The sequence below is a fragment of the Camellia sinensis genome, chromosome 11 (assembly GCF_055761805.1).
Source record: "Camellia sinensis isolate YWXY chromosome 11, ASM5576180v1, whole genome shotgun sequence".
Classification (NCBI taxonomy): Eukaryota; Viridiplantae; Streptophyta; class Magnoliopsida; order Ericales; family Theaceae; genus Camellia; species Camellia sinensis.
Genome location: NC_138971.1, coordinates 166159216 through 166180964, shown reverse-complemented (window position 1 = coordinate 166180964; position 21749 = coordinate 166159216). Strand labels below are relative to the sequence as shown.

General features: G+C 35.6%; 2 protein-coding genes across 7 annotated transcripts; both read left to right on the top strand.

Moving 5' to 3' along the window:
- The first annotated feature begins 2617 nt into the window (after window positions 1-2617).
- LOC114273367 (uncharacterized) lies at window positions 2618-6793 on the top strand. Of its 4 annotated transcripts, XM_082896031.1 has the most exons (4): window positions 2618-2905; window positions 5390-5812; window positions 5930-6323; window positions 6443-6793. In XM_082896031.1, the coding sequence occupies exons 3-4, from the start codon at window positions 5984-5986 to the stop codon at window positions 6463-6465; spliced, it is 363 nt and encodes a 120-aa protein (XP_082752157.1). In that variant the 5' UTR covers window positions 2618-2905; window positions 5390-5812; window positions 5930-5983; the 3' UTR covers window positions 6466-6793. The 4 variants fall into 4 exon arrangements, with proteins under 4 accessions (XP_082752157.1, XP_028070927.2, XP_082752158.1 ...); XM_028215126.2 differs by having other exon boundaries at window positions 2703-2905; window positions 5390-5802; window positions 5930-6793; XM_082896032.1 differs by lacking the exon at window positions 5390-5812 and having other exon boundaries at window positions 2735-2905.
- Window positions 6794-14056: 7263 nt separating this feature from the next.
- On the top strand, window positions 14057-20859 carry LOC114273369 (YCF49-like protein). 3 transcript variants are annotated; one of them, XM_082896034.1, is made up of 6 exons: window positions 14057-14426; window positions 14499-14577; window positions 16587-16655; window positions 17982-18311; window positions 20142-20312; window positions 20416-20859. In XM_082896034.1, exons 1-4 carry the CDS (start codon window positions 14113-14115, stop codon window positions 18078-18080), a joined length of 561 nt encoding a protein of 186 aa, XP_082752160.1. In that variant the 5' UTR covers window positions 14057-14112; the 3' UTR covers window positions 18081-18311; window positions 20142-20312; window positions 20416-20859. The 3 variants fall into 3 exon arrangements, with proteins under 3 accessions (XP_082752160.1, XP_028070933.1, XP_082752159.1); XM_028215132.2 differs by having other exon boundaries at window positions 14058-14426; window positions 17982-18059; XM_082896033.1 differs by lacking the exon at window positions 17982-18311 and having other exon boundaries at window positions 14058-14426.
- Window positions 20860-21749: the final 890 nt, after the last annotated feature.

Here is a 21749-nt window from a genome sequence, read left to right as displayed (position 1 = left end):
ATTAAGATTATTCATCAAACATCAAACACAGATTCTGAACCATTAAACATTAGGATTATTCATCAAACATCAAACACTATCCATCAAACATCAAACATCAGATTTATGAGTAACATCATCAAAACAACATCAAACATCATCATCAAAACAACATCAAACATCACACCATCATCATCAAAACAACATCACAATAACGATTAAACAATTTTTTAAATAACGATTAAACATCAAAATAAAACATTATTCTCCAACATTAAACATTATTCTTCAACATCAAACATTATTCATCAACCATTATTATTCATCAAACACTATCAATTCTCTTTAATTCTTTGAATCTTCATTGTTGAAAATCCATAACCAGAGCTCGAAGCCAACAACAAAACGAAAATGCAGAAGTGGTTTTCAGTCGGCGGCGGCGAGGAAGATCGGCAACAACCGCATCCATTGACGTCTTCATTGTCGTCGTCTTCATTATCGTCTCTTTTGGCCGATTGGAACTCATACACATCGTCAAAACCTTCGGAACAGAGCACCGCCTTGGGGGTTTTTGATCTCGATCTCGAATCTGCTGTTAGGTCTGCCAATTCGATTTCTTATCGTGTTCTTTGTCCTGCTATTAATAATCAAACTCATATTCATACTTTTGTAGCATTGTGCACAAGTGCTTTGGTTTTGACGATTAATCTGCTCGAAACCCTAGTTTTGTTGATATTCATGACTATTGACTCCAAAGCTTCGTGCTTTTGAATCTGATCGATGTTTTTTTGGAACATAGTTCTATACTGTTTTGAATTCTAGGGTTTATTTATGTAAATTTGTTGTGTTTAATTTGCATCGATTGTTCTTTGTTGATGATTAATGTTGTGATGTTTGATGTTGTTTTGATGATGATGTTTGATGTTGTTTTGATGATGATGTTCTGATGTAAAAAAAAGACTGAATGGTTTATAAAAAAACACTTAGGACTAGATGGAATAACATTTTCCAATATGGGACCTATGAGTAATTTTTCCTTTTCTTTTTATATTTGTGTTATTTCTTTTATGTACTAAGACTAAGTTGTAATGTAAGAATTTTAAATTCTGGGTTGTTAATTAATGGATATTAGTAATATTGGTGGAAATGTTGATTTTAAGTTCTAAATCTTATTATGATGTCCTAAAATTTTGGAGCGTCACAAGTATTAAAAGAGTTAATTTGTTTAGTACATTCTTAATATTTTAGACCTTTTTTTAATCCTTTTTTTAGAGTGATTATAGTGAATTTTTCAATAAAAATTAAATTTTCAAATGAGTTCAGAATTTTTAACAAAATAGTATTTTTAGTCAATAAACTAGTTTTTGATCAAACCAATTATTTGAGTGTTAGTTTTAATGTTAGACCTATGATGTTGGCTTTTAAAACTCATCATTAGCAAAGTTCGCCATACCTTATGGGTCCTTTGAGATTTGATTTTTAATTTTTTAATTTTTTTTTGAGCTGAAAAAAAAAATTAATGTATTTTGGATTTATGTTTTTGGTTATATGAGAAAATCTGAATAACTATAACTTTTGACTTATTGTTTTAGTGATTTAAAAAAAAAATTGTTGATTTTTTTTTAAAGCTTAGAAGTCCAGTTGCCATGCATATATGAAGTTGTACCTGAGTTTTTTTCCCCAACAAAAATTTGAAATTGATCTTTAGAATTATATTAAGAAATTATTAGACATAATAATCCAAGTACAACTAGACGGTTAACCAAAAAGATGATGAATGATTATCTTCATGAGGAAATATACAAAAGGAACATGCCAAACACTCTTTTTTGGCTGCCGTGTGATTAGATATAGATGACTTAATGATTGAAATTTGACATTACTGCTAACCATTCAATTTAATTAATGTCTTGTTTTTTTTATTCAAATTCAATTTAATTAATTGTTGTATATGAGACAGATGGATTTGTCTAAGGTCTATAATTTTATTTTATTTTATTTTTGTAGTAATAATAAGAGCGTCATCCTATCTTCTTTTGAAAAGTAATTTTGTTGGGATTTTTTTTTTTTAATAGACCGGGAAGAAAATTTTCATTGTAAAATTCAACAAAAAATCGAATCAATCTGATATAGTGGCATTATAAGATCTCAAAAAGAGAAACAATTTCATAGAATGAATGATCCAAACCTCTATGGAGGAGGAGAAAATGCCCCCACAATGGAAGAAAACAAACATCTACACATGAAGGATTATTTCATTACCAAATTAAAAATTAAGAAAACTAAACAAAAAATAAAAAATCAGATCCAAGTCGCCACTGAACTTATCCAAAGCTCTATTGTTTTGCAGTCTTCAACTTTAAATCTAAAGACTTCAACCACAATTTTGTTGGGGTTAAATTCAACATTTTTCATTTTTTTTAAATTAAAACCGCACTTATGTATAGTACAATACGAGAATAATATATTTATCTTAAAAATATATGTATCGTTTATTTTTTTAAAGTTAAATGTAATAAAATAAAATAAAAATATATCGTTTATTTTCTTTTAGTTATATACAATAGAATAGTAAGCGTGTGTTTGGCAAGAGGGTTGTGGGCTAATTTAGCCAGAACACGACAAAATTGGCTAAATTAGCCACAACGCGACAAAACACACCTCATGCTCCGTTTGAATTGTATCTTACATACAAGGAGGGGTGAAATTACCAAATTACTCCTGGGTCGGATTGCACACTATCACACCCTCAAACACACGAAGCACCAGTTAGGGCATCCACTTTGGAGCTGAAGCAAAGGAGACGATCCAATCTGCGCTTGAGGGGAAGAAGAACGACAAAGGAATTGACATTGGTGCACCACCGGACTAAGAATTTGTTACGGCGACCCTGCAACTCAGGCTCTCAGAGATCTGGAATTTGAAGGTAAACCAAGCTTTCCCCTTTTTTTTTTTTGTTTTCCTTTTTATTGTTTGGGGGGTTTGTTTGAACAGTGCCCTTTTCTTCAACCCGATCTGTGATTTGATCTTTGCAACGAATTTTTTGTTGCTGCTTACAAGATGGAATCGACTTTGGGTTACATTTTTTCCATTTTGGTTTCCAGATTGGGAAACCCACCGTTCTGTCTGTTCGGTTTGCAAAACCTCAGTCCGATTTCTAATCTGTCATGGAAAATAAAAAAGAGGGGCGATTACTGGTTCAAAACACATTTTCTTCGCATTACGATGTCTGAATCAAATACCCTATGTTTTCAAAGAGTAACACCCATTCTCTGGTTTTGTTTCCTCTTAATTTTTTTCACAAATCTGCAATTTTCCAGAGATCTGCAAGTTCAAAACACATTTTCTTCCTGCCAATTCTTTTCAGAGATCTGCAATCGAAAATCCAAATTTTTTTCTTCATAAAACTCACTGTTGTGCCTAAAAATTATTTTCTTCAAAATTATGTTCCCTTCTCAAATCAAAATTATTTTCTTCAAATTATTTTCTGAGATCTGCAATTTTTATAGGCAGTTCATATGTTTTCCCAATCATAAACCCTATCATTCTGTGTTTTGTATACCAATTTATTTGCAAGTTGTCTGAATACGACCTTTCTGTGTTCATAACTCTGCCAATGGCTCCATGTCAAACATGAAAAATTTACAAACACCCTGTCTCCATGTATCTCTATAAACAACAGAATTAGCATTTTGGTCACTCTGTGCCACGACATCTGATTTTGTGAACACTTCCATATCAGAAGTTCAACTTGATTTCTTATAAGAGACAGTTTATTATTGAGCTGGTAGCCTACATTTCTTATATTTCATTACCTAATAAAACCTTTCAGATCTGTTATTCATATTCATTTGTCAATGCTGAGCTCTATTCTGATTCTGTGTATGAAATATGAAATCTAACTGTTAGTTTGGTTCCTGTGAATGAAATCTGTTATTCAAATTGATTTGTCAATGCTGAGCTATATTCTGATTCTGTTTATCACATCACTGAGTTTGTGAATGAAATGGAAAGTTCATGAAATCACATCTCTCCATCATGTATGTTAAAGAAATGAAAAGTTCAATCTGTGAATGCCATACAATTCTGTCAACATTTTCATATCAGAAGTTGAAGTTGATTTCTTATAATTCTCATTCTCGTAAACACTTGTAGCTTGCATTTCTTATACTTCATTACCTAATAAAACATTTCAGATCAGTTATGTCTATTGATTTGTGAATGCTGAACTCTAATCTGATTTTGTGAATGAAAGACGAAACATTAGGAATGTTTATGGGTCCTGTGAATTAAATCATTTCTTACATCTGTGACTCTGTCAATCAAATCTGTGAGTCTGTGAGTCTCTGAATGTGTCCTGTCAATGAAATCTCTGAATCACATCTGTGAGTCTGTGAATCACATCTGCGAGTCTGTGACACTGTGAATGGGTTCTGTGAATTAAATCGGTGACTATGCTACAAATTTCTGTTTTGTAACATTGGTAACGTACAGTAGTGAATGAAGAAAGAAACGTAAATTTATGTATGCCTAGCATTGGTAAATCTGAATAAAACCCATGAATGTTGCATTGGTAAATCTGAAAGAAATGTAAATTTATGTATGCCTAGCATTGGTAACCTGATATATGGATAACACAACCTAATTACTTACATGATTCATTCTCACTTCCGAATGTTTGTAAAGCATAGCATGGCTTTTTTTACCTCTACTGCAACTTCCAGTACATGGCCACAACAAATGTGTGCTTGTGGACATGGCCCCTGTATTGTTAGGATTTCCAAGTCCACCAAAAATCCAGGGCGTTGTTACTTTGCATGTCCCCGCCCTATGGTGAGTGACCATTATTTACCGGTCATAACTGCATGAACATTAACAACCCATTGACTAATAGTTCCATCATTTCCACTCATCAGCCTTGTGTCAGTTGGATTGGTTAGTGCGAAGAACCAAGGCGAGAGAACCAAGACTATGCGTCACCTAGAGACAAAATTGTCATGCAATTACAGGCTGATGTCATAGACATTCAACAATCCTTGTGTGTCCTTAAGACCATTGTGTATGTGCTATGCATTGTCGTTGTCATTTTGTTGTTCCGTATGTAAGCAACGTTACGATGTTGTCAATATGTACAAATACGTTAGTATGTTGGTTGTATGTTTCAGTATGACTTTAAGCTGCCTAGGCCTTCCTCCAGTACGAAACAGTAGATGTATGAATCAATATCATAAGTATGTCGACTACTAACTTCCATGGAACCTGTGTACGTATGTTATTAATGTGCAATGGTTATATGCTGGCTAATTTAGCATCCTATCTCTCTATTTGTTGTTATTAATGTGTAAATGTCTTATGAGTTTGCATATAACAACCGAATGTGTGATGGTAATCTTTTGTAACTGTACATTAGTAATGGCTTCCATCCGTACTTCTCCGCGTACCCAATCCAAAAGCAAAGGCACTGTCATTGACAAGTCAATCAGTCTTGAAGAGACACATAATCAGTTCAGCCACAAGGCCTCATGGGACAGTGACTCAATTCGAGTTTTCCTGCAATTGATTTTAAATGAGATTACTAAAGGAAATCGCCCATTCCTAGTCCTCAGCCAAGCAGGGTACAAGTCCTTGGGAAGGAAATTTGAGAAAAAAACAGGAAGAAAACATGGACTCAAACAGTTAAAGAATAAGTACATGAGTTTGAAGAAATAGTGGCAAACGTGGACAAAGTTGATGGATTCAAGCAAAGGAGTGTCAAGGATAGGGTTTGACTGTGACACCGGCATGTTTTAAGCACCTGAGGAGTGGTGGGACAAGATGGAATCGGTAACTACATGTACAAACAAGTTTCATATTTGTCATTTACCAATACATTTTTAACTTTTGTAGTTAAATTTTACTTAATTATATGAAATGTAACGTAATTCTCTTTCATATATCTCCATTTCTACAGATAAACAAGGTATGTGCCAAGTTCAGAAAAAAAACCTTGGAACATCGTGAGTTGATGGAGACGGTCTTCATAGGGGCATCAGCTACTGGTAAGCACCATTGGACCCCGGGAGAGAAACTTGTTGAAGCTGCTGATGACTCATCTGATTCAGTGCACAGTTTGGGAGCCCAGCCATTTGCTGATCCAATACCCACAGGAGTACAGGATATGGATTCAGATTCTTCATTGGAGCATGTTCCGATTGAAAAGGGAAAAAGGAGAAAGACGCCATCAAGTAGTGTTTCAAAGTCGAAGAAGGCAACAAGTGGGGCGTCAGTCATTGCGGAAAGCATGAACAATCTGACAGATGTGATGCGTACGAAGAATCAGCAGGTTACAGTGAGGCACCTCATAGGTAACGAATCGCTGTATACTATTTCGGAGTGCATGCATCGCCTGACGAGTATTCCATTCCTGCTTGGTACATCGTTATTCCACTTCGCCTCGACACTTATGGATAACGCCGATTTGCAGGAGGTGATGATGTGCCAGCCTGATGACGACTCTATCGTAGGGTGGCTTACACAGAAGCAGCTCCAGTGTACTGCGTCGGCGCCTTTTGCAAACCTGTTTGGGGCTCGCCGGATGTGATGTAGCGGTATTAAGAGTGTTGAAGATGCGTGTCCTTCTCTTGTATAATGAAAACTTTTACTTATGTTACTGTATTAAAACGGGATGGTTGTGTGTGCATGTTTTTATTCCTTTTTGTGTTTTTCTTGCTACCTATGGTGAACAAAACTTTTAGTTCAGTGCATGTGTTGACGGAATAGAAGCATGGTTGTGCATGCTTTTTGAGAAATGAATGGGATACTTTTGTTTAAATTAGATGTATGGCTATTTGTTAGACAGGCAACGACGGATTTGCTTGCTACCTTTTGTATGTCTATATGTTGCAAATTTAACTGTTAGTTTACTTTGACGTCAACTTTTGTGGTTGTTACCACCATGGTCCCCCTGTAAATTCAAGTTGAACAGGTTTACAATTTGTGCAATTCATATCATTATGCGTTACTAATGAAATACTGTGACGGCATTACTTACATTAAAAACAATGTCGGCATTTTGTAATTATAATTTTTCAAATAACTTGACTCAATGAAAGGGAAGCAAACTGATTGAAAGAGTGCCACTCTTGTAGGTTACGCATCAACAAAGACGTAATGAATCCCTGGGATGGAAGCAACAATGACGGAATAAGGGAAATGCTTAATCAAATGGCAGTTCAGGTGCAACAAGAACACAATTGCACATTTCTACAAGCATGCCAGTATGCGATAGAATGGTATGAAAAACACATGGCTAAAACGCCTTGTTGCATTTCTATACTGACCGGGAATGCATGGATATCCGAACTATATGCGGGCCATATGGGCCGATTTGAGGAAAATATTTGCATGCCGAAGGAAGTTTTTGTCGCCTTGTGTGAGACATTAGTAAATGATTTTGGGTTACAAGTCTCGCAACGTCCACATGCGTAATAACGGAATGTTAGGAAATATATAATAGTCGACCTAATTTTCGTAGGGTTGTAATATCTGTAACACACGTGGAACAGACTGTATGCAAATATATTATCATGTATCAGTAGAATGTGTTTACACGGGAATATACCCCCTTTCTGTTAGTGACATGCCTAACTACGGCAAACCAAAAACCACATAAAAAACCCTTTTCGAAAAAGAAAACAAGGTGAAACAAAAAAGAAACAAAAAAAACAAAAACTAATACAGAAATTATCATGTGCGACGTCAATTAAAAACATAAAAATACAAGTTAAAAACAACAAAAAAATCAAAACAGACCCTCATTTTTTGTCATGTGTCACGGCAATATATGATTTTCCACATCATTTTAAATAAATGACATAAAAAAACGTTTGCCATGTCATTTTAAAAAGAAACGTAAATTAGCATTTGCCACGTCATTTTAAAAAAACATAAAAACGTTTTCCACAGAAACGTAAATTTTAAAAAGAAGAATGACAAACATAGGCCTCATCCAAAAAAAAAAGGGAAAAAAAAAGAAGAAAAAAACAGAACTTAGCATTTGCCACGTCATTTACAAATAAATAAAACGAGAGAAAATCCATTTTTTAAATATAAAAATAAATTAATGTGAGTGAATAAGAAAATAACAAAATCGTAATTTTTTATGCCTCATTCAAAAACATTTAAAAAAAAAAACATGAAAACATAAATTACCATTCGCTACGTAATTTACAAATAAATGAAACACATACATAAAAAAAAAGTTATTATATACCAATAAAAATAAAGAACAAGAACTAATTAATGTAAAAAAAAAAAAAAAAAAGACAAAAAACATAAATTTTTTAAAAAAAATTTAAGCAAAATACGCCAAATCCAAACCCAAAATAAAAAAATAAAAAATAAAATTTTAATCAAAATATGCCAAATTCAAACCCAAAATAAAAAAATTTTAAAAAAAATTTCAGCAACATACACCAAATTCAAACCCAACATTAAAATATATATATATATATATATATTTAAGCAAAATACGCCAAATCCAAACTCAAAATAAAAAAAAAAAACAAAAAGGGCAGTTTGATAATTTAACAGGAAAAACACCTCACCAAAAAGCCAAAAAAATCAAAAACCCTTCCCAAACCAGGCTTTTTAACCCTAGGCTAAAATAGTCAAAAAAGCCAAAAAACTAATCCACTTCCCAAACGGAGGCTAAATTATTAGCTTTTGGGTCTTGTTAACCACCGCCGTAAGGGTATCGGTTAAGAATATAATCTACCTATAGGGAGTGTTTGATAACATGATTTAGCATTTAAAACTAAATTGATTAATTGATAATCAATTAAATTCGTTTAATAACCATAATTGATATTATTTAAAAATTTAAATGTCTCTTAAAATGTAAATTAAAATTTAAGAAAATTTTAAATCTTATAAAATTTACTTAATTCTAATTGAAAATATAAGTATCAATATACACTATTATAAACAAACCACCACCACCACCACTGCTAGTACCACCACCATCATGCCATCGCCATTATTACTACCACCACCACTACCATCACTACCGCTACTACCACCACTACCACCATGCCATTGTCACCGCCACCACTATTACAACCACCACCATCATCCCATCGTTATTACTACCACTACCACCACTATCACTACCACTACCGCTACCACTACCACTATCACTAATACTACCACCACAACTACTATGCCACCGACGCCGCCACTATTACCATCACCTTTATCACCATTGTCATAAACACCGTCATCATTTACCACCACTACCATCGCTATCACCGCCACTACCACCACCATGCCACTACCACCACTACTATCACCAGTACTGCTACGACCATCACAATATAAAAATTAAAATATATAATTTAAAAATAATAAATTTTCAATTTGATTTTCTATATATCAAACAACTTATTTTAAATTTAATATTTAAATTTTTATTAAACAGTTTTTTAACTTAAAAAATTAAGTATTCAATTTTCAATACTTAATTTTTAGTATTCAGTTTCAGTTTTATCAAACAATACCTAAGAATATAAATCTACGATAGACCTCCAACTTAGGTTTCGGTTGAAAATAAGTTTATTTAGTGAATTTTTGTTTTTTTGATTAAAATATAAGATGAAAAAAACTATATATGTTTGAAACGATTTTTTTTTTTAATTTTTAACAAATAATATGTGTAAAAAATAGAGTGAATGAAAATGAATCTTTAACTTGTTGATATTTGTTGACTTTTTTAATAACTTTTAAAATTTTAAGCTAAAATCTAATGTTATGAAATCTTTCCAGTAAAATAATATATTTTTCACATATTTGAATACAAATTTCATTAATTTTCAAATGTAAACAATGCTATAATGGATCTTTTAATTTTTTGAATAAATTATAAATATATCTCTTAAGATTTGTTTAAAATGTAAATTATCTCATGTGATTTTTTAAAAAAAAAATCCTCTCGTCAAAATTTTCTATTTAACAGAATTAACTGAAAAAATAAAGTCCTTAATTACTGTATGATACAATGATAAAATTACTTAAATTATTAATTAAAATAAAATTTTGACATCATTTAAAATTGTTGATTAACTTGATGATTTATTAATAAAAGATACCATTTGTTATGAAATTAAAATTTTCAAAAAATGAGATGTTATTTTAAAATTATAGGGAGCAAATCGTATTTTAAATAAATTTTAAAGAATGTATTTGTATTTTCCTCAATTTTTTTTATTTTATATATATAAAAACTTTTTAATCACTTTTATTTATGGATAAATTACACTAAAACTCCCTGAGATTTATGTTTATTACAGTTCCTCCCCTCACATTTGAGAAATTACATTGACCTCCCTGTCAGTGTAATTATTTGACGGTGTTAACTTTTAAGTTAAAACGACTTATTTACCCTTAACCTTGATAAGCCATTTCTTACATTGGTAACTTATTTAATTATTTGTTAATTTTACGATATTTTTACCACATGAGATCTATTTGGTAACCATTTCGTTTTTAGTTTTCAATTTATATTTATAAAAATTAAAAAAACTGACATAAAAACTTGTTTAATATTTTTTTTTGGTTTATAAATGATTGTCTCAGTTTGTAAATTTAAGGAAAAAAATATAAATTCAAAAAATGAGTTTACGTTGGTTTTTAAATGGGATTTTTATTGATAAGTCCAATTTAGAAGTGTTTTAACCCAAGAAGTCTATGGAGGAATTTTTTAACCCATTTAGTTCCATGTATGTATAGTTTTATTCCATAAAGTCCATTTTCTTGATTTACATTATTTTCTTGGACACTTATGCCCTTATATTTAATTTTGATACCCTTATAAATATTTTTTCAACGATTAGCAATTTAATGATATGAACATTCATATTTTAAAATTCACATTTGTAGGAATGTAAATTGGCCCGTGGGCGGCCCGAAACCCGCCCGCGAGCCAGGGCGGGCCTAGCCCGTTGACAATGTTAATATTCATATTGACATGTTAAAATTCACATTAATAGGAGTGTAAAATTGGCCCCTGTCCCGTGGTGGCGCAAAACCCGTCCGCGGTCCATGGGCGGCCCGGGCGCGGGCCCTGTCCGGCCCGTTGACAATGTGAATATTCACATTGACATGTTAACATTCACATTGATAAGAGTATAAAATTGGGCCGCGGCCCATGGGCGGCCAAAAGTCCGCCCGTAGCCTGGGGCGGGCCCGACCCGGTCCGTTGGCAATGTGAATATTCACATTGACATGTTAACATTCACATTGATAGGAGTGTAAAATTAGCCCGCGCCTCGTAGCTGCCCGAAACCCGCCCACTGCCCGTGGGCGGGCCCGGTCCGGCCTGTTGACAATGTGAATGTTCACATTGACATGTTAACATTCACATTGATAAGAGGGCGGGCCCGACTCGGCCCGGCCCGTTGACAATGTGAATATTCACATTAACATGTTAACATTCACATTAATAGGAGTGTAAAATTGGCCCCCATCCCGTGGCGCGCGCGAAACCCGCCTGCGGCCCATGGACGGCCTTGGGCGGGCCCGATCCGGCCCGTTAACAATGTGAATATTCACATTGACATGTTAACATTCACATTGATAAGAGTATAAAATTGGCTCGCGGCCCATGGACGGCCAAAAGCCCGCCCGCTGCCTGGGGCAGGCCCGGCCCGGCCCGTTGACAATGTGAATATTCACATTGACATGTTAACATTCACATTGATAAGAGTGAAAAATTGGCCTGCAGCCCGTGGGCGGCCCGAAGCCCGACCGCAGCCCAAGGCGGGCTTGGCCCGACTCGTGACAATGTGAATATTCACATTGACATGTTCACATACACATTGATAGGAGTGTAAAATTAGCCCGCGCCCCGTGGCTGCCCGAAACCCGTCCATGGCCCGTGGGCGGCCTGGGCCGGGCCGGGCCCGGCCTGTTGACAATGTGAATATTCACATTGACATGCTAACATTCACATTGATAAGAGTATACAATTGGCCGTTCGCAATGTGAATATTCACATTGACATGTTAACATTCACATTGATAGGAGTGTAAAATTGGCCCGCAGCCCGTGGGCAGCTCGAAGCCCGATCGCAGCCCGAGGTGGGCTTGGCCCGACCCGTGCTAATGTGAATATTCACATTGACATGTTAACATTAACATTGATAGGAGTGTAAAACTTGTCCGCTGCCCGAAGCTCGCCCGCGGCCCGGGGTAGGCCCGAACCCAAACCCGGGCCACCCTGGGCCGCCCACGGGCTTCGGGCTGCCCATGGGACGCGATTCAATTTTACACTCTTATCAACGTGAATGTTAATATGTCAATGTGAATATTCACATTGTCAACAAGCCGGGCCGGGCCCGCCTCGGCCGCCCACGGGCCGTGTGCGTGTTTCGGGCAGCCACGGGGCACGGGTTAATGTTACACTCTTATCAATGTGAATGTTAACATGTCAATGTGAATATTCACGTTGTCAACGGGCCGGGGCCGGGTCGGCCCGGGACTGGGCTTCGGGTTGCCCACGGGTCACGGGCTAATTTTACACTCTTATCAATGTTAATGTTAATATGTCAACGTGAATATTCACATTGTCAACGAGCCGGGCCGGGCCCGCCCTGGACAGCGGGCGGGCTTCGGGCCGCCCACGGGCCACGGGCCAATTTTACACTCATATCAATGTGAATGTTAATATGTCAATGTGAATATTCACATTGTCAACGGGCCGGACCGGGCTCGCGCCCGGGCCGCCCATGGGACGCGAGTCAATTTTACACTCTTATCAATGTAAATGTTAATATGTTAATGTGAATATTCACATTGTCAACAGGCCGGGTCGAGCCCGCCCCGGGCCGCCCACGGGCCGTGGGCTAGTTTCGGACAGCCACGGGGTGCGGGCTAATTTTATACTCTTATCAATGTGAATGTTAACATGTCAATGTGAATATTTGCATTATCAACGGGTCGGGCCGGGCTCGCCCAGGGCAGCCCACGAGCCGCAGGCGGGTTTCAGGCCGGCCACAGGCCGCGGGCTAATTTTACACTCCTATCAATGTGAATGTTAACATGTCAATGTGAATATTCACATTGTCAACGGGCCGGGCCCGCCCCGATCTGGGCCCGGGCCCGGGCTTCGGGCTGTCCACGGGTCATGGGCCAATTTTACACTCTTGTCAATGTTAATGTTAATGTTAATATGTCAATGTGAATATTCATATTGTGAACGGGCCGGCCCGGGCCCGCCCCGGGCGACGGGCTAGTTTCGGCCCGCCCACGGGCCGCAGGCCAATTTTACACTCCTATCAATGTGAATGTTAACTTGTCAATGTGAATATTCATATTATCAACGGGCCGGGTCGGGCCTATTTTTTTGGCTTGTGGGTCGGCCCGGTCCGACTCGAATTTTTCCGGGCACCCACGAGGATTAACATGAGCCGGGTCCCTACACATTGACGATATAAACATTTATATTGACGGTGTGAACATTCACATTAAGGGTATTTTGGTAATTATGTCACCCATAGGACTTATTGAAACATAAGAAAATAATGTGAACTAAATGGAACATAAGTAGATGAAAAGGGTATTTTGGTCTTCTTATCTCAAATTGGACCTAATGGAATAGTCAAAAAGAATATGAGTTTGATGGAATAAAACTTTTAGAAAATAGATTTATCAAAAAAGCTCCATTTTTAAATAGAAATTTAAAATTTGACTAACAATTTTTTTTTTCAATAAATTTTTTTTCAACAAATACTAATCGAGGGGCAATCGGTAATGCTACTTTAAACTTTGGAGAGGGGATTGTAATTTCTAAAATGTGAGGGGTGTCATAATTTACCCAGTGAAGGCAAAATTAGAATTTAAAAAAATTGCTGACATCAGCAAAATCTATTAGTTGACTTAATAGTCAACTAACTAAGTGAGCACTATAATGAAATTTTAAATCTTAAGGGGAGGATGTAATTTTCAAAAAGTGAGAGAAGAAATTATAATAAATATAAGCCTAAGGGGTGTCAATGTAATTTACCCTTTATTTATTTATTTATGGTGTGTATTTAACTGAGAAACGGGGCCTCAAATTGTATTGGGGGTTGCTTCACGCACACACACCTCGCTCACAGTCATGGCAGCTGCAACCTTACTGACTTCTCAAAGACCCTTTCCTCTTCACAAATTCAATGAGATTGGTATTGTTTCTCACCCAATTCAACGAACCCGTTCCTCAAAAACCATCATTTACAGTATATTCAAGAACAACAAAGCCATGGCTGCTTCTCTTTTGGGTGCTGCTGGGTTTGCCCTCACCCTAGTAGTGGAACCCGCCTCTGCTGCCGGGCTTCCATTGATGATGGGTTCTTCTTCTTTGCCACTCTATGAACCCCCAAATGCCCTCTCTTTGCCCACCTGGGCCATCCATGTCTCCAGCGTCGTTGAATGGTGACAATTCTCTCTCTCTCTCTCTCTCTCTCTCGAAGTTGTTAATTGATTTTTAAATTCTGCACTTGAAAGGGTTACGGCAATGGCGTTAGTATGGCAATATGGAGAGAAATCTGGGTATGAATCATGGAAGGGGCTCTCTTGGGGTATGGTGAGTGAAAGTGCCTTTTTTTCACATGCATTTACTTATCTCTTCCCTTTTTTAAAAAAATTAAAAAAAAAAAATAGTGGTTTAAGTTTTATTGAACTTTTTAATGCTTGTTGCCTGTTGGGTTTTTCTTGTTATTGTGTTTTTGTGATTCGGTGGGTGCAAATGCGATGCCTTTGCAATTGTAGATTTTAACTTTTGGGTGGTTTGATGAATGAGGAAGATGTTAAATTTGAAAACAGTTTAGCAGTTTTAGCGGTTAACAATTTTATGGGCATTCTTGGAAAACAAGAAAGTGTGACAGCTTCCAGTTATTAGTTGTGTGCTTTATGTAATAGTATAGATAGATAGTATAGATGTTTGAACAAAAAAAGTGTGGTCACCATTTGTTTTTGATGACTTGTGGGAAGTGGTCATGAGAAGCATAGCACCATACAATTGGAACTTTTAGCATTTATTTGTTTACAAAATATATTTTTAAGCTGCTACAACATTATGAGTGATAAAGTGCTTTTTTCTTCTTCTCTTTTTATTTATTTTTATTTTTATTATTCATTTTGTGTGCATATATATTTACATATCATATTATCAAGGGAGGGATTCTGTGGCTGAGCATTGAGTGGATATTTTCCACTACAGATTTCCATAACATCGATGCCACAACTTTATTCTTTGAAATGGAGTCATTACAGAATGAAAAACAGGAATTATTTTGAGAGGAATCACTTTCATCAGTGAAAAATCATCACGAGATGTTTGTCTTGCCATTTCTTCATTTCTTGAAATGTTAAAAAGATCCTGTAGATAAAACATATAAGAACATAATCTCTATCTCTTCAATTCCTGTTGTTTCCCTCCTTGTTATATTGCCCTGCTGCTCCCTTGCCTGCCATGGGCAGATGGAGGTCAGTTGAAAGGGGACAATTTGCCCTCATTCACCCTCTCCCACTTCCTCCCTGTATTAGTCGGTATGAATTTTAAAATATATATATCAAATAGGCTCTTGGCTTTCATTCTAGTGAGCTGCAATTATCAGTGCCCAATAGCTGGTCAAATGTTTCCTGTTATTGGATTATTTTTGTTAAAATATTGTAGCGATTAGAAATTAATTAAAAGTTTCCATATCTGAAAGATTGCATTTGTTTCCTTTATTCTGAATTTCTGGAAATCTATGAAATTTCAAACTTTATGCTTAAAATTTGCACGATAATATTTTTTTTTGAAGGTTGCCATAATGATATCTAATGTCCTTTTACTAGGGTTCCCCCCCCCCCCCCCCCCCCCCCCCCTACTCTGATGTTTGTTTCAACTTGTAAATAGATAAATGAAATATCAAATTTTATGAATAAAAACATTTTCTGTGAACTTATTAAACGCAAGTTACTTTTTTTTTTTTTTTTTTCAAGTGTGTAAATTGCAATCAGTTATTATGGGACAATTTGTATAACACTTGCTGTAGGCCATCTAAAACCAAGCAAATTCTGGTTTCATTGCCATGTGCTACCTCTGTCTAATAAATTCCTGTCCTCCTTCTAATTCGTTTCTAGTATTTAAGTCACTTGGTGCAAGCAGAAATAAGGAATTTCTGGGACATTAAGAATCTGGCCTTTATTAGGATGATTTGGTAAAACTGATATCCCTTTTGGCTGGATTGCATATAGGTTACTCAGTGCTGTAGTGGTGAATGGTGACTTTCTCTTGGTAAAATCAATTTGAACAAAAAATATTACCCCTTCAATATGGAAATCTTTTCATTTTATAGTATTTATACTTCAAATAGAGTCATAATTTTTAAATTTGATGTAGATTTCAAATTATATATTTCTTTTTTGACAATGGAATATACAGCTTGGATGTTTAATTATTAAGTTTCCATAAACCATGCAGTGATGTCTTGCTATTGGTCACTGGGGAAATATAGTTCCTTGCTCGTGGTATTTCCTTTGAAGTATAGCTTTCTTTACAAAATTAATCCATACATAATTACTTTTCTTTTTTTCTTCATTTTTTAGGTACCCTTGCTTGGTGGGGCATTTTGTGCATGCACGTGGCATTTCTTTTATAACTCTGAGGCTCTTGAGGTAGGAAGACTTGATTTTCGTTTTTAAGACTTAACGGTTACTGGATTATGTTAGAAAAAGTTTTACAATTATAATTTGGATAGATTGCTCAAATTTGTATTGGTTACGGATGTGCCATGTGGGCGAACTTATCTACCATCACATCATCTGTCTTATTGCTATCACTTATTAATATCCAAAAAAATAAAAATGTTATCTTTATGCTCCACTAGCGAGCAAAAAGAATAAAGGAAGTTGAAAAAGAAATTTATGGTATGAAGGCCTAAGCATGCCAGAAGGTAGTTTGCGTGAAATAGATTGAAGTTTCTTAGTGGAGTTGGGGAAACCCAAGCCTACAATTATTAGAAGATATTAGTCCACATAAATCAACACTAGTGAAGAAATCCCAGTGTTCTGGGTGAAACAGAAGACTGCTCCTACTCTCGTTTCATCTATGTTCTTCTTTTTATTTATTTATTTATTTATATGTGTTTTGAAACAATTTAAGAATCAACAAGCCCTATATACAGTCTATATTGGGAGACACAATCTTATTCATGTTATCCAGTTCTTATTCATGTTGGGGATTCAATTCACCAAATGAATAAAAAAGTGGGTTTCTTATATATGTGGGTATCTAGGAAGTTTAATTCTTCCTTTGAAATACTTTTGGAGTTAGTTTTATAAGTTTGTATGTTACTTATCAAGAGAATAAGGGGGCAAAAGTGGTGCTCAAGTTCACGAACTCCTGTCCTAATATTCAATTGTGAGATGCACTAATATTCAGAAATACTACTAGTACTTCTTTGGCTCAGTGTAGGGGGCCACTGATTCGGTGGTTAAAAGTCGGCCTATTAACCTTCAGGTTGTGAGTTTGAAGTTAAGGACTGCCCCTTTGTGCATATTATGTCAAATGTTAGGTCTACACCCATCAGACTCCCATCCAATGGGGACTAAACTGTGGCATACTTCTACTTTACTTTTTAGTAAGGAACTGTTCTTCTCAAACCCTTTGAATTTGGGGTTGGGAAATAAAATTACCAATCGTCATGGACCTTGAACACACTACACAGATATAATCACTCCAGAAAGTTGTGTTGTCGCTAGGTTAACGTGTTCTAAATAAATTCAGAAAAACTAAAGGCACCTTTTAGTGACAACAAAATAAATAGCTGGATAGCAATATTAACATAAGAGAATCTTTTTAAAATGTTCACATAAATCTTTGGTAGTGGGAAAGTCCTCAAAAAATACATATACTGAAGTGGGGAACTACAAAAAAGATACATAAAAAGAGGAACAAATGAAACTTGGTTGCTAATATTCCTTCAACTGCCTCTTTCTTAGGGACTATTGGGAGGATGGAGGGGTGGAGGCTATGAAGCATGGATACCTCTCCGAAGGGAGCGTATGAGTGTTCGACAGGTGTCCCCTTTTTTTTTTTGAATTTTTTTGCAGTCAGACATGTTCGGGACACATTTTGGACACTTACGGGGTACAAAATATAATTTCAAAACTTGTAAATGGGGTAAAATGTGTAAAAACACAATTTTACTTTCCTAAACTAAACCCTAACGTCGACAAAGAGAAAGAGAAGAGAAAAGAGGGTGAAGAAAAACCTGAACCTTTTGAAGCCCAAGAGCGCGAAGAACCAATGAATCGATGTAGGGCTTTGAGGTATGTCGTTCGTTCGTTCTTCCTTTCTTCTTCTTTGCTTCTTTTTTCTTCTTCATTCTTCAGTTCGATGGTCTTCGAAGGTTCTCTCTCTCTCTCTATTTTTCATCTCTTTTGCAGTTCGTCTCTCTCTCTCTCCCTCCCCCCCTGCTGCTTCGTCTCTTTCTCGCCTTTGTCTGTTTTGTTTTTGTTTTTATTTCCTTTTTCTTTTTGTAGTTCCTAATTAAAGATATTTTTGTATTAAAATACCTTTTTTTAATAACAAAAACCCTACTTTTTTATTTATTTATACCTCAATACTCTCTTTTTTTTCCTCTTTTTATTTTTTCTATTTTTTTTGGGTATTCTTGTTTGCTTAACCTGAACATACATAGCTCTAATTATTTTTATTTGTTGGAAAAAATTAATTAGTTGAATGTGTTTATTAATTTTTTTGTGTTATTTTGTGTGTTTAATTACCTTCCAATGATTTTTTTTCCCAATTTTAGACATATAATAAATAAATAAAATTATATATATTGAACGTGTTCCCTGTGTGTCGTGTCCCCCGTTTTTTGAAAATTTGCGTATCTGCGTATCCGTTTCATGTCTTGTGTCCATGCGTCATAGGGTGGAGGGAATAATGTATATCAATAATTGTTGATCAAAAAAATAAAATAATAATGTATATCAATAATTGAAATTTCAGTGATACACTTGTGATTTAAGTATATTCTTGTTCAGTGACCGACTACAGTCCCTTATAGGGGATGCTGGCAAGCTTTTATCTATAGCAGCTAGATGTTTACTATGTTGTTGACTTCAACATTAGAGAATCTGAATCTATGCTTACTATTGCCTGCCTTGGAATGTAGCTCACAATCAGTCTTGGAGGCCAGGCTTTGTAATCTTTTCAAGGAATTTTTTTTCTTCTTGTAGCTGGCATTCACACATAGATGTGGGATTAATTTTTAATTTTTTAGGGTGGTATGTGTTACATGGACTCGAGTATGGGTGTTGGGTACGAGTGTGTATCTAGAGGTTGGATTCATCAAATTTTAAATTTAAGGACGCGCGGCCTAGGCAAAAAAAGATCACATTTTTATATTTTTAATCTATTATGCGAGATAAAATAGTTTTACATGCAACATACAGCGTCAAAAAGACATTTATAGCAATTATACAATAATATGTACATACAATAATAGTGTTAAATACAAATATATAAGAAGTGTCCGATGAAAAGTATCCAACACATATCTCATATCCTTGTTCAAGTGTCAGGTGTCTGATACGAATATTTGATTTATTCTGAAAAGTCTATGCAACATAGTATGTGTGTGTGTTGGGGGGGGGGGGGGGGGTTGCTGCATTACATTTACCGGAGTAGGGTTTGTGTTGATTTGGCCTCGAGGAACTATTTCCTATTTTCCTCAACTTGCATGAAATTTCAATTGACTGGACATGTCTTATGACATATCTTGCAATTCCCAGTATCCAAATTCAAGTTGACTTGGGCATATGGTGTAATTCTGTTAGGCCCAATGCCATCAAACCCTTTTTTAATGGGTTTGAAGCAGGTCTGCAGGTTGACTTGGGAATTGCCATCCCTTCAAAACAAATTGTTTATCCATTGGGCAGCCATGGTAGGGGAACCCATAATTTTTAGGCTTTTAATTAGGATCTGTCTCACTCACTTTAATTCAGATTACAGTAGCTGTATTGTAGATTATCTGTTGAGTGCATAATGCTTGCTCTGTATATCATCCAAATTTTCGTCTTGCAGTTCACTCTGAAGTGTTACCATGTCTATACATGACATCTCATTTGACTCTGTTTCTCATTGAGTTGTAGGTATTGGTGGCTCTTCAAGCAGCACTGACAGTTATAGGTAATGCCACCATGTGCTTCGCTGCATTCCGTATATACAAATCATCAGGTGGAAGCTCAAAGAATCCATAGAGCTTTCCTATCTTACATTCTGTTTGTGGATTGAATTTTCCAGTGGTCATGTTTCTCAGTCTGGTAAGTAAGAAGCGATTCGTTTTGTTTTAAAGCCAACATCGATCATACTTGAGTACTGGGCAATAGTGCCAATTTAAAATATTATGACATTTTGTGAATGTAGGAAAGGGGAAACAAGCACGAAGCTTCCTGATTCATGGTGGAGAATGATTTGTTTGATACTATGAACTAGCACATATGCTTGTGGTTGATTGGACAAATTTGGATGGGAAAGCAGATTTTTGATCTGCGGAGACAATGACTTCTCTCTCTCATAGCTGGTGAGTTTGTCAACAAAGTGGTTTGACCTTACCTTCCCTAGTTGCAATAATATACAATTTGTTCAAAAGTTTGGATAAATCATCATAAGATCACCACATGTTTAGACTTTCTGGCTCTCCCTTTTATGTTTTTTGATTATTTTAATGATTTTATTATATGTATTTCAACAATAGCATCTCCCTCTCTAGGCCTTTTATGCCAACTATAATTGCTATTTTGACTGCTAAGATGTCGGTGTATCTGATCAAACTAGTTGAATTTGAAATTGCTTAGCGTTGTCCAGAAAGTTGTGAATTTGTGATACAAAGAATAAATTTGGGGAAGTCCCCATAAAAGCAGGGAAATGTTATTCACTCTTCTTTTAACCACCCCTTACACTTTTTTTTTTTTTTTTTTTTTTTGTGTGCGTCTTCTTTGAATGAAATATTTAGGTAAAAATTCGCAGATGACAAAAAGGGAAGTGCAAGAGACTAAAACGGTAGTGTGAATAACATTCCCCTTAAAAAAAGAAAATCATAAATAAACTAGTTTAACATTGTTTGCTTGCAATTTGGTACGATGAAATCTTGAAAGCATAGTGAATGGTATTTGGTGAACCAAATAAACTCAATGTCTCAAACATTATGCACCCATTTGCTTTCGGATGAGGTTGGTGGTTTCTAATTAAGCCATCAAATGCATGAAATAGAGCTGTGTTTGTTGAAGCTTAAACGGTCTGGTTATGGTTTTTTTTTTTTCAAAAAAAAAAAATTATGTTGGGAGTTTGTGTCAAACCGTTTGTTGTGTGATAACAGTTGCTTAAATAAATTGAAAAAGTTGAAAATAATATCATGAAGCTAGGGGAAGGGTGCTTTTAGATTTTACTTATAAATATTATCAGCTTACAACTTAGAATAAACTGCAGCAAACATGTCCAGAGTCTGAAAGTAGGTCCTTCGGATTAGGAGGCTGGGGTTTTTAGGTTAAGAATAAAATAGACCTTTGCGTGTTGTGTTGGCCCATCAAAATAGGCCATAGAGAAATTGTTAGGTCTAACATGAGTGATTGTTGTATTGTGTGATATCAATCCTCAAATTACATAATGTATATACATAAACACAGATATTTTAGATAAAGATAATAATGTAGAAAAATGCATGCTTCGAATTCAAAAGGGTGTTGTTGTTGTTGTAGGAT

Bases quoted from the DNA above. Each gene is read 5' to 3' on its own strand.
- LOC114273369 (XM_028215132.2), top strand. From the start codon at position 14,113: ATGGCAGCTGCAACCTTACTGACTTCTCAAAGACCCTTTCCTCTTCAC. The intron at 14,427-14,498 runs GTGACAATTCTC...TGCACTTGAAAG, and splicing joins GTCTCCAGCGTCGTTGAATG to GGTTACGGCAATGGCGTTAG. The intron at 16,656-17,981 runs GTAGGAAGACTT...CCTCTTTCTTAG, and splicing joins ATAACTCTGAGGCTCTTGAG to GGACTATTGGGAGGATGGAG.